Raw genomic sequence first — 13,231 nt, forward strand, 5'->3', positions numbered from 1 at the left:
CCTGCTCCAGGGTCACAAACCCACCACGTGTGCCTTGGACCCCCTCCCCACTCATCTCTTTCAAGCTGCTGCTCCTGCTCTACTCCCCTTCATCTTCATCCCCTTATTGTATTACTTGTATTGTAACGCTTGAAATGTTTTTGCTTACGATTGTAAGTCGTCCTGGATAAGGGCGTCTGCTAAGAAATAAATAATAATAATAATAATAATAACATCCGAAGATTCCGACCTTTCCTCACCAACTATGCTACACAGCTCCTGGTCCAGGCCCTGGTACTCTCCCGCCTAGACTACTGCAACTCCCTCCTGGCTGGCCTCCCTGCGTCTGCCACCCGTCCGCTCCAGCTCATCCAGAACTCTGCTGCCCGCCTGGTGTTCTCTCTAGCTTGCTTCGCCCACGCTACTCCACCACTCCGCTCACTCCACTGGCTCCCGATCACCGCTCGCATCCAGTTCAAGACTCTTGTACTAGCCTACAGATGCCTTGACCAGACTACACCCAGCTACCTCCAGACCCTCATCTCTCCCTACACCCCCACTCGACCTCTCCGCTCCGCCTCCACTAGAAGACTGGCTCTACCTCCGCTACGCTCCCCTGCCTCCAGAGCCCACTCCTTCTCCACCCTTGCTCCGCAGTGGTGGAACGACCTTCCTACAGATGTCAGCACTGCCCAGTCCCTGACCACATTCCGGCGCCTCCTTAAGACTCACCTCTTCAAACAGCACCTGTAGAACTCCTCTGTTGTATCCTGGGACACTATCGCCCTTCATTTAAATGTGCTTTATTTTGCTCTTATCTGCCCCCTGTTTTACTGCATTTAATCCTGTACTTCAGAATATTGTAATCTGCCAAGTGTTTAACCTGTAGTATTTTGTACTTAATCATATCCTGATGTAACTATCACTATTTAATCATATCCTGATGTAACTATCACTATTATCTGCTGTATTATTGAATTGTGGTTTGTCACACTTGAAAAAAAATTATTGTATTTCTTGCCCTTATTGTATTACTTGTATTGTAACACTTGAATGTATTTGTATTTGCTTGCGTTTGTAAGTCTGCTAAGAAATAAATAATAATAATAATAAAGGCAAATCTGTTCGCATTACAGCCGTGTACTTCCGCTGGCATAAATCAACAATTGATATTTTTTTTTAAATTATAATTATTATTAATATTTAATCAATCTGTCAGCTGAAATGCAGACCGCTTCTATGTGCGGGGAATCTGTTGGTAGAACAAAGGTGCGGTAATTTCAAAGGATCAGCGTGGAACTGCACTGACAGACACATCTCTGACGTCACCGACAACGTGCGATATCCTGAAAGGAGATTCGCCATGGTTAATACTCTGCTGTATAAATAGAGCTAACGGGATGGGGACAGAACTGTACCTGCAGACTGAGCTAGGTGATAAAACAAAACCACGGCAGCTGTTGTAGCTAGTTAGCTACTACGACTACTGCGACTGCTACAACTACTCCTGCTCCAGATATAACAGGGATACATAAATAAATAAAAAAGATCATTAAAAAATGGAATATCAGAAGGCAGCTGCAGAAATGAACAGAGTTTGCAATGGGAACATTGTAGCGGAATACAATTGCCACAACGGGTTCAGTGAGCAAGCCATGATAGAGTCAAAGAAGGCGGCCGTGCAGAATAAACACGAGAAGTCCCGCAAGGAGAGCGAAGACGAGTCCAAACTACCAGCCCTGGAGGCGGCGTACAGCACCATCCTGAAGGGGCTCGGGGAGAACACAGACCGTCAGGGGCTGCTTCTGACCCCCCGGAGAGCGGCCAACGCCATGCAGTTTCTAACCAAAGGCTACCACGAAACCATCTACGGTAAGTTAATAGACATTATTAAACCGTGCCAGTATTTAATAAAACAACGAAACCGTTTCTGGCAGGGGCTGGTGCTACTGCTTTACCGTTCGCTAACTTGTGCGTACTGGCATTGCTCTGTTTAATCCTGTTTGCCCACAGCTAGTCTGCCACCCTGACAAGGTCGGGTTATGAGGGTACGGTTATACAGTATCAGCAGCGATGACAGTGCATAGGCAGTTAACCCCGCAGAGCAATAGTATGTCTGTAAAATGTTCTTCCCCTTTGTCCTTGTGAGCTGCCACGCGCTCTAGTGTACACTGCAACATGCTTTATTATTTCTTTCTTAGCTGACGCCCTTATCCAGGGCGACTTACAATTTTTACAAGATATCATATATTTTTTAGATACAATTACCCATTTATACAGTTGGGTTTTATTGGAGCAATCGAGTTAAAGGACTTTGCGCAAGGGTACAGCGGCAGTGTCCCCCACCAGGGATTGAACCCACGACCCTCCGGTCCAGAGTCCAGAGCCCTAACCGCTACTCCACACTGCTGCTTTCTTGGGCAGTTGCAAGTTATATATCTTTAATTGCAAGTTATATACATTATTTCTGTCCTAAACAAATCAAGGGTTCCAGGGAAAGCCCTGAGCGACCAGACAAGCAGACATACTATTTGAAAGGGCTGCTGTCTTGGAGGGTTCTGCACCCCGCAGTGCACAGACCTGAGCTGTGTGGCTGGATTGTGCTACACACACACCTGTATTGTTTTTAACCCTATGTTATGTCACGTAGCACCATGCTGATATTGTGGCACCCAGTGTGAAAGGGGCCTGTAATTTAAACATTAGGAAAAGGCACCTGTACATTATAACTAGTGTTCTGCGTTTTCTGTTTTCCGGGATTTTTTCGGAGTTTATTTGATATATATTAAAATAGGGATAAAATCGGGGGGGGGGGGGGGGGGAATCTCAGTCTACACACTTCACACGTTGAATATGATGGGTAGCAGTTCTGGTTCCTCATTAGGTTTAATGCCCCTGGCATGTAGGTCTATGATGAAGCAGAATCTGTGCGAGGTCACATTTTCCCATGTTAGCTGGTACTTCGCTAACTTTTGAGCAATCGCTGTGCTGAAGGAAACAGTATCTAATAGGTAAGAACATGACATCAGCACAAAACAAGCCAGGTTTATTCGCCTTCAAATCATAAAAAATAAAATAAAATTGACAGAACTGGGTGGTGCAAGTCATCGGAAGACGTGTCAAAAATCACACAGGACATGGTAAGTTTACCAATTAACGCATCACCATTTTCTGTCAAATATTTACGATTAATATTGTCGGCGTTAGGTAGTGTTTTAGCTGATGGACAGACAGTACTGTTGCACGAAGTCACCGATGCATACCGCTCTGCAACAAACAGTGGCCGTCCAGCAAAGCACAGCACTCTGACTAACTCCTCATTAACACAGTCATTCTGCGCTCTCTTTTTATTAAAGCGCGTGTAAAAGCAGGATAAATGGATTGCTTGTCTCCTCAGTTCACTTTCTTGTTTTGGTTTAATGTGTCTCTTATTTTTCAGTATGTTCTTTTATTGTCAGTGCGAACATGTACCTCAATGCAGCAGTATTTGCAGCGCTATGCATCCTCTGCCTCATCTGACCCACTCCTGCTATTTTTTTTATTTTTGTATTCTTCGAAACATTCGTTTTCTTTTGAATATTCATAAACTGATTTACGTTTTCTCCCATTCCAAAATATTATATTTTCGTGTAAGTATTTCAATTTAGTTTTTGATCAAACTAGTAGTACTACGCCCAGCAATTGCCACAATGATCAGACTTTGATTGGTCAAGGTAATCAGGTGATAGTGTGTTTGTGAAGTGACAGAGAACCACAGTTGAACGTTTGATCCTCTGACCTCTAAACGTCTGCTGTATCCGAGGATAAGGGTCCGTTCACGGAGGTCATTCTGCACAGATTCTGTGCAGAATCTGACCAGTTTAGCCAATGATCTTCTAAGAATGGTCTCCGTGAACGCACCCATTGGCTAAACTGGTCAGATTGTGCATAGAATCTGTGCAGAATGATCTGCGTGAACGCACCCACAGTGTAGTGCTGCTTATTACGAAGTCTGAGTCAAAATAAAACAGCATTTTAATCACATTATTGTGTATTTACTAGAAAATAGTACGGGGATAATATTGAATAATAAACAAAAATCGGGTATAAATGAATAAAAACCGACGTCCAGTTAAAAAAAAAAAAATCCTGTAATTTTTCGGTAAAATTCCGAATTAACCGGAAACGCGGAACACTAAGTATAACTTAAGCATTCACCTCTAAGTTAAGTGATGCAGTTCAGGCATTAATGCAGTCTTTGTTTTATATAAATCAGTAGAATTACATTTTTTGGCTCTGAACTGCATATCCACTTCAAAATGCATTACGGTCCACACTGGTAGTACATACTGTATACAAAACTAAACAAAAACACAATAAGCCTCTATGAATCACAAGTCTCTTTGCTTTTCTATTTTAAGAAGCCTAGCTCTAAGTCTGTCATAAGTATGAAGGAGTGCAGATTTTAAAAGGGTGTGATTCACTTCCAGTCCTGATGTAGTTGCCATGCCAATACAAGGCCATGACAACAGCAGACTCCCTGCTTCAGATCTGCCTTTTAACTGAATGTTGTAATGCCTGTTGCAATTGTTTTGCTTAATTAGAAAATAGGTTGTGTAACCCAAATGTTGTCGTTAGGACCGGGGACAAGGAGATTAGCATTCAAATCCTAGTTTGGCCTTTTTTTTTGTGGGGTGGCAGGTGGGGAGAGATTAGGGGTTAAGAAGTTTTGCATTAGTTAATAACTGGGAACTGGTGCTTGGGTTGTGTTTTGTTGCAGATATCCTCAATGATGCCATCTTTGATGAAGACCATGATGAGATGGTGATGGTGAAGGACATTGATATGTTCTCCTTGTGCGAGCATCACCTGGTGCCGTTCTTCGGCAAGGTACTGCACGAGTTTACTTTGCATCCTGCCTTGAGCTCCAGTCCTCTGCCTCTCCAGGGTAACCCTTGCATTAGAACTGGAGGTCCAAGTTTAACCATGCTTGTAAACTTCAATGCTTCTGTTGTACATCCACCTCTGCAGATCTGAGTGGTTTGCAATGAACAAATCAACTACAGTGATACTAGTAAAAAACAAACTTCCAAGCTTTCCAAATATGCTGCTTCATAAACCAAGAAATGAAGACTCCCAAGAAACACTGTTTAACCGAGTCGACATTGCTGTAACCAAGCCTTTACAACGTCTCCGTCTCGTTCACACAACCACTTTCTCACAAGTCCTATTTGTTTTTTCTCACCCGGTGCACAGGAACCCAGTCCATTGTCTGGTCTTGCAATAAAGATTATTTATACTAATGAGAGCCAAAGCAAATGTTTGACCCCATCATGAAAAATAAAGCATCATTGTTGTTTTTTAATTAGGATCATTAATTCTTCTTGGGGTAAAACTTTCATTTAGTGTCATAATGTAATCGATTGGCAGTAATTAACATGATATTACAGACCAACGAAGGCTGTCTGATCTCCTAATGTGATCTCTTGTTAAATCTGCAGGTTCACATAGGATATCTCCCAAACAAAAGGGTTGTTGGACTGAGCAAACTGGCAAGGTAAGGTGTAAACAGTGCGCAACCTATTCAGGTGTGATGCAGAACCATTCTCTGTTAATGTTGTGTAGAGTCTCTTGTATAATAGATGTCTTTTCAAGCTGTATGGGCCAGAGAGGATGACACAGTTCGGACAGCTCACTGTGTGAAATGAGGTCTCTTATGATAAGACACCCTCCACACAACACATGAACATCTGAACAATATCTTCTGTAGACAAGGTGGAATTTTCATATGGGGTGATTTCCTACACATGATGTATAATATTAGCTAATAGTAATAGGTGAAGGATGCAAGTCATAATTGCATTTGCACAGACAAAGTGAAACTTGCATGCACTGTACACTAAACATATACAGTACTGTGCAAAAGTTTTAGGCAGGTGTGAAAAAATGCTGTAAAGTAAGAATGCTTTCAAAAATAGACATGTTAATAGTTTATATTTATCAGTTAACTAAATACAAAGTGAGTGAACAGAAGAAATCTACATCAAATCAATATTTGGTGTGACCACCCTTTGCCTTCAAAACAGCATCAATTCTTCTAGGTACACTTGCACACAGTTTTTGAAGGAACTCGGCAGGTAGGTTGGCCCAAACATCTTGGAGAACTAACCACAGTTCTTCTGTGGATTTAGGCAGCCTCAGTTGCTTCTCTCTCTTCATGTAATCCCAGACAGACTCGATGATGTTGAGATCAGGGCTCTGTGGGGGCCATACCATCACTTCCAGGACTCCTTGTTCTTCTTTACGCTGAAGATAGTTCTTAATGACTTTCGCTGTATGTTTGGGGTCGTTGTCATGCTGCAGAATAAATTTGGGGCCAATCAGATGCCTCCCTGATGGTATTGCATGATGGATAAGTATCTGCCTGTACTTCTCAGCATTGAGGAGACCATTAATTCTGACCAAATCCCCAACTCCATTTGCAGAAATGCAGCCCCAAACTTGCAAGGAACCTCCACCATGCTTCACTGTTGCCTGCAGACACTCATTCGTGTACCGATCTCCAGCCCTTCGGCGAACAAACTGCCTTCTGCTACAGCCAAATATTTCAAATTTTGACTCATCAGTCCAGAGCAGCTGCTGACATTTTTCTGCACCCCAGTTCCTGTGTTTTCGTGCATAGTTGAGTCGCTTGGCCTTGTTTCCACGTCAGAGGTTTGGCTTTTTGGCCGCAAGTCTTCCATGAAGGCCACTTCTGACCAGACTTCACCGGACAGTAGATGGGTGTACCAGGGTCCCACTGTTTTCTGCCAGTTCTGAGCTGATGGCACTGGTGGACATCTTCCGATTGCGAAGGGAAGCATGATGTGTCTTTCATCTGCTGCAGTAAGTTTCCTTGGCCGACCACTGCGTCTACGGTCCTCAACGTTGCCCGTTTCTTTGTGCTTCTTCAAAAGAGCTTGGACAGCACATCTGGAAACCCCTGTCTGCCTTGAAATTTCTGCCTGGGAGAGACCTTGCTGATGCAGTATAACTACCTTGTGTCTTGTTGCTGTGCTCAGTCTTGCCATGGTGTATGACTTTTGACAGTAAACTGTCTTCAGCAACCTCAGCTTGTTAGCTGAGTTTGGCTGTTCCTCACCCAGTTTTATTCCTCCTACACAGCTGTTTCTGTTTCAGTTAATGATTGTGTTTCAACCTAAATATTGAATTGATGATCATTAGCACCTGTTTGGTATAATTGTTTAATCATACACCTGACTATATGCCTACAAAATCCCTGACTTTGTGCAAGTGTACCTAGAAGAATTGATGCTGTTTTGAAGGCAAAGTGTGGTCACACCAAATATGGATTTGATTTAGATTTTTCTTCTGTTCACTCACTTTGCATTTAGTTAATTGATAAATATAATCTATTAACATGTCTATTTTTGAAAGCATTCTTACTTTACAGTATTTTTTCACACCTGCCTAAAACTTTTGCACAGTACTGTATATATATATAGCAGAAGCAGAGCAAATGTTCTTCCCATGGTAAACTAGACTGGGCTGCTTTTTAAACTTTGATCGCCTCAAATAAACAGCGCGGCTGGGGCTTGAACAGTTGACTTGATTCATGAGAATTCAAGACTGCAGTTATCGTTATTCACGAGTGGCTGCGTTCTTCTGTTATCATAGACTGTGAGCTTAGCAGCTGAGCAATCGGGTCACCGCTTGTTTCTTTACTGATGCACACAAGACACAGCCCGGGACAATAAGGATTGTCACTTCCAGTTCGCAGTAACAAAACCTCTCTGGCCAGCCCTTTCAACTGGTTTTGATAGTGTCGACGGCATTCCCTTCAGCCCTGAGTGTGTTTGTCATACAAATGAGAGTAAATGGTGTTTATGATAACTGTATTTAGTTGTGTCGCCCCCTGGAAGGGTGCCTAGAATGTTGCTGACAGTGCAGCAGTAGACATTGTTTAGAATAACATGTGATACCCATGCGAACACAGGCATGCATTTAGCTTCTCCTTGACTCCATAAGGATAAAAGTGGCTTTTTAATTCCCGGAGTTCCGTTTCCATGTGAACTTTTTGCATCTCATACCACTTGCAGCAGAAACACTAGAGCTGATCCCTGCAGCCAGGTTCTTGTAGCTGTTACTGTATGTGCTGCCTCATTGTACCCTATTCATTTGTAAGCTGTATATATTATAGAAAAAAAAAGATTTTAATACCGTGATTGTGGCGTGCACTAAATCATAAGCCATAACATTTAAATATTAATAATCACATTCTAGAAATCGACCCATCACTGTCAAACTTCCACTAAAACATCTTGTGAACATGTGTCCCAATTCTAAAGTTAAGAAAAATAAAGTTGTTTTTCCAAGTTTTATTGTAGTTTATGAGTACAATCTTCATTCTTGTAATTTATAATAAGTTATTATGTCAGGTGTAGGGTGTATCTTATTATAATAGAAAACATTTTGCACAGTTTGAGCAGACAGAAGTCGCCCAAACTGCACAAGGTAACTGTTATAATAATGAGGCACCCGACACGTAGCGCTGAAACATTACGTCATTGTGTACTCACAATGTAACGCCCAGGTTGAGGCTTCTCTTACCCACCCTCCTTAATGAGGATTCTTTGAAATCAGTTTGTGTCTCTGGTACTAGCTTGAGTCTAGCAGTGATGTAACTCTTTGCTGATAAGAGTTCTGTAATGTTCTGCCTATCTGAAAGAATGCTACCAATACAGGCCGAGTGTGATGTAGCAGTACTGAGGCTGATATGAAACAGGGCAAAGAACATTATTCTTGCATAATAGATTCTCTAAAAGAAATAAATGATTTACACGGACAGTGCTTTTCAAAGTTCACTAGGGCATTGTACACTCAGGGACCTCAGTTTGCAAGCAGATTGAGTGTCAGATGCTCTGTCCAATATTAATCCCCAACGCTGTTTATTAAAAGTGTTTTCTCTTTCCTTTCTTTTATCTTCTAGGATTGTTGAAATCTTCAGCCGCAGACTTCAAGGTAAAATGTTGAAATATCGGTGTACTGGTAGTGACTAGAAACTAATAAGACGTATACTTACACTGGAATAGAATCGGGAACTGTCACATTTTTATCTGAAAGTGCTTTGGAACCAGTCCTGTTTGCTTCCATCACAGCAGCAGATATCAAGATGAATTGGGACTCTGTCAGCCCAGTTAGGATTGCAGCTCCCTGGCAGGAATGGGTTTCTCCAACTCACAATGATGGTGGAAGTGGCTATGTGAGCCTCGAATGCCAAAGACAGGAAAACATGCTGGAAGGAAAGCACTGTGAATGAATTAGACCAAGTTTAACTGACTGCTTTCATTGTGATGATGGAAATGTCATAGATTTCAAAACAAAGGCCAGTACACAGACATTACAAGCCAAACATGTATTTTGGCAGACACTGTTAATTGTATTATCAACGTACTATTGTGTGCAGGTGCCTGTTGTGCACTCGGTTTTGTGGCTATTAGTATAGGTTGTAGATAGGGCTTCTGGTTTTCGGTTTTAACCGATAAACGATAAAACACCTCCAATATAAAACAATGAAATCTGTGTATAGCGAATAAACACCGGAAAAACACTAGAAATAGTTACTCAATTCATTCAATTTAATTTCCCATTAAAAAAAAAAAAACTACTACAAAAAAATCGACCTTTCCCAATGCAGCTGGGCAATGTCCCGCCTCCCTGACTTATATCTATCATTGATTTGTTCTGAATACTTTAAAACGAGATTACAATTAGAATTTAAAGCTATATTACAGTTCTAGGGAGAATTTAAAACAAAATTGCAAATTGTGACAAAATGGAAAAACCCCAGAAGAATGTACCCGTGACCAGAGGGATTTCGTTGTGGAAGACAGCAAAGGAAAGAAGGGACAACTTAAGTGTGCAAGTACTGTCCAGTTACTATACATATTGTGACAGAAAAAAACTGCCCAAGCATTTTGGAAAGTAATCGAAAACAATAATTTCATACAGTATATAAAAAGTGAAAGCCCGAAAAAAATAAAATAAAAAAATTACATAAAACACGAAAATAGCTAAAATTAGGTGCAGAAAAATGACATTGATAAAAACCGAAGCCCTAGTTATAGATCTTGCTTAATCTTGCTAAAGCTTTACAAGTGTTGAGTTCATTTTACATTGTATTTCAAGGATGGACTCCTGATGCATAGCAATTTCAGCCCTTCCAGGTTTTCATACACGCTTGATCAGCCCCAGCCTCTAGGTAACAGGCTCAGGTGTGTCTGACCAGGAATGGATCACCGTTATGCAACACCCCTGCATTAACAGCATATAATATCGACATGTCTGTGTTTGTTGCAGTTCAAGAACGACTAACAAAGCAGATAGCACTGGCGATCACAGAGGCTCTGAATCCAGCAGGAGTAGCAGTAGTTATTGAGGCTGCGTAAGTAATTTACCATTAATAACATGCTAATAACATGTTTGTTTTACTGTTGACCTGTAAATGATTTTCCAGGCAAGTGCAGCCCCACTTCGATTAAAGTAAGTCAACTCTAAGTTGATCCTGTCAGTGAAAAGGTTTTCAAGCTATTTGAAAGAGAACAGTGCTTTTTAAAAGCGTATAAATATTTGGACTCATCATTTAGAAACAATTCATAATTGGTTAACATTTTAGTTGTTGACTGTTAATAAAAAAATAAATTAAAAAAAGTCACCAAGTAAACAAAAAGATGAACTGTATAACGCTAAAGCTTTTTTTATTTTTACTATTAGTTTAAAATATTTTACCAGGTAAAAAAAAGAATCCATTTTAGAACTGCATGTTGCATTGCTATGGCCAAAAGTTTTGCATCACCCTATAGATTTAACTAATTTGAATGTCGAATGAAAGTCGAATGAAACATGCTGAATAATGTTACATTCACATACTGAATTACATACCGCTTTGTAGCTTTCCATATACTTAGCAAAACACTGACAAAAATCGAAATGTTAACATTTTGAAAACTAATGTGAAATACTTTACTACTGTTATGACTTCCAGTAGACTTTTGCAATATATTTTTGCAGTTTCTTTGATTTACATGATGTTAAATAAAAGATCTAATTTATGTTCATATATATATATATATATATATATATATATATATATATATATATATATATATATATATATATATATATATATATAATATATATATTTATATATATTTTTTTAATTATCTCCTAAAATTATAGGTGAGCAAAACTGTTGGCCATAGCTGTAGAAACATGCATTTTATAGCTGCTTTTGCGGGGATCCAGAATTTAGAAGAATAAATGCCCTTAATGACGCATTCTCAAAATGCACTGGCAGTGTAATTCTATAACAGCAGGAAGAGGTCCTGAAGGAGGCTGTAAGAAGGGTGACTCACACTCCTGTCTCTATCCCTTGTGCCTCAGTCACATGTGCATGGTGATGAGGGGCGTGCAGAAGATGAACAGCCGGACCATCACCAGCACCATGCTGGGGGTGTTCAGAGAGGACCCCAAGACCCGGGAAGAGTTCCTCTCGCTGGTGAGGAGCTGAGCCGCCCCTACCCTACCTCGAACCGGGACTCCCAGAGCACTCAGGAAACAGGAGCCCTTTCTGCACAGGCGTCGCAGGGAGACCCATCTTCCCCTCTCTCGCCATCTCTTTTTATAGTGCTGTTTTTAACATAGTTACTGGGTAACATTTTTAACCTCTGACAAGCACTGGCAGTAGGGAGGACATGTTTCTACTGTATGAGTGGCAGAAAATATTAGTAACTATTTTTTATTAAAATAAAAACTGTCATAAAAAAACTAAACAAAAACTAAACAGCAATAACATTATGAATCATATTGAAAATACCCCCACATTTACATGGCTTCATTCCAAAAGCCGAAAATGGGGAACGTGTTTTTTTCACGTCACAAGAACTCATTTTAAGAAGCCTTATTCAACATTCCAATTCCAATCGGATTACTTAGTGCTGTTTAGCAAAACTCTTTAATAGTGTTACTACTTATTGGTGCAGGTGTGTTTCTGCTTTCTTACACAAGGAATGTTCTTTCAGTGGATTGTATTTCTGGAGAAACTCTGCAGTCACTAGTACAGAAACAGATTGGTTTTCTCAGTGACCTGTGCCTTGAAAATGTGTGTGCAATATTGATAACATTGGCACATATGAGTATCATTTTACATATTTAAGTGAATATCAAGAGTACAATCTGCTACTTTGTGATGTTACGTCACACCAGAATGGAGCTGTTTTCTACATCAAGTTTAAATCAAGTGTGAATTAAAGATCTAGGTTCAGTTTAGACAGGTAAGAAACGTGGCCTGTTATGAAGGTTGTAATTTGTCAATACATGTAACCCACATTTTAAAAGAAGGTTTTACCCTGAGTGTTCGGTAGTAGCTGTAAGGGTATTTTCAACACTCAGTGAATTGCACCTGTTATCAAAGACCAGAATTGTCTGTCTGAGTATTCCTGTGGCCTTGCAGATCCTTGGTGTTATTGAGGTACACCTTTCACTTTGTAACGTTGCGTTTAGTCGGCTCTCTGAATGTCTGATCTCCTGTTTGAAATGCTTGATGTAACTCTTTTAACAGTAAACACTGCCTTTTATGTAACCCTTGTCTTCACGTTTACAGCAACTGTTTTTAAATACTGTATTATGCTGTCTTTCCCTAATAAATATTCAGTTTTGTGCCATAACGTTGTACTGTGGTCTAATGTGGTGTTTTTCTACCCAGAACCAAGTGATGTATTGAAATTGTTTGAAGGATTTGCTCATACTGTTGTAACGGTAATTAGGAAGCGTAGTTCCTGAACTTCAGCTCTGTCCAGGCTTCCAATATGCCAATGTTTGATTTTTAAACATTCGTTTTTATCTGCGTAGTGCCTGGTCACTGAAGCAATCAATTTCACAGCATGTGTGAGAGCTTACCAACACATGTGTCAGTCTAAAAGGGTTTGGATAGGGAGCACAAAATGAAAGGAAGGGGAGTGCCAGACCCTGTGTGCTACCTCTAATCTCTCAGGTACTCTGGGGAAGCACTAAGCAGATGGAAATGCAAGTCAATTGTCGACTCCCCTTCAACCCGACTGGTTTCTGTCCAATAATCGAGGTAGTCGTTCTCTTATTACACACAGCGTGCCTACGACATACTTCCTCTGTAGGATTTTTTTTTAATCTTGTGTTTTAAAATACCTCCCCCCCATCTCAGGGTCAGCCACGTGTAATGAGAGGATTTTAAACTTGG

At 40.6% G+C, this 13,231-nt stretch overlaps 1 protein-coding gene across 2 annotated transcripts in view; it reads left to right on the plus strand.

Moving 5' to 3' along the window:
• LOC117402738 (GTP cyclohydrolase 1) overlaps positions 1-12,683 on the plus strand; it is a 37,039-nt gene extending 24,356 nt beyond the window's left edge. Inside the window, exons 1-6 of one of the 2 annotated variants that reach the window (XM_034004166.3) lie at positions 1,208-1,851; positions 4,739-4,848; positions 5,460-5,515; positions 8,948-8,979; positions 10,318-10,402; positions 11,401-12,683. In XM_034004166.3, the coding sequence (XP_033860057.1) occupies positions 1,539-1,851; positions 4,739-4,848; positions 5,460-5,515; positions 8,948-8,979; positions 10,318-10,402; positions 11,401-11,527 (723 nt within the window). In that variant the 5' untranslated portion in view covers positions 1,208-1,538 and the 3' untranslated portion in view covers positions 11,528-12,683. Of the gene's footprint in view, positions 1-1,207; positions 1,852-4,738; positions 4,849-5,459; positions 5,516-8,947; positions 8,980-10,317; positions 10,403-11,400 lie in introns of those variants that run through there. The other variant, XM_059024706.1, reaches the window with a different exon arrangement.
• The last annotated feature ends 548 nt before the right edge of the window (positions 12,684-13,231 follow it).

Source organism: Acipenser ruthenus, chromosome 5 (assembly GCF_902713425.1).
Source record: "Acipenser ruthenus chromosome 5, fAciRut3.2 maternal haplotype, whole genome shotgun sequence".
NCBI lineage: Eukaryota > Metazoa > Chordata > Actinopteri > Acipenseriformes > Acipenseridae > Acipenser > Acipenser ruthenus.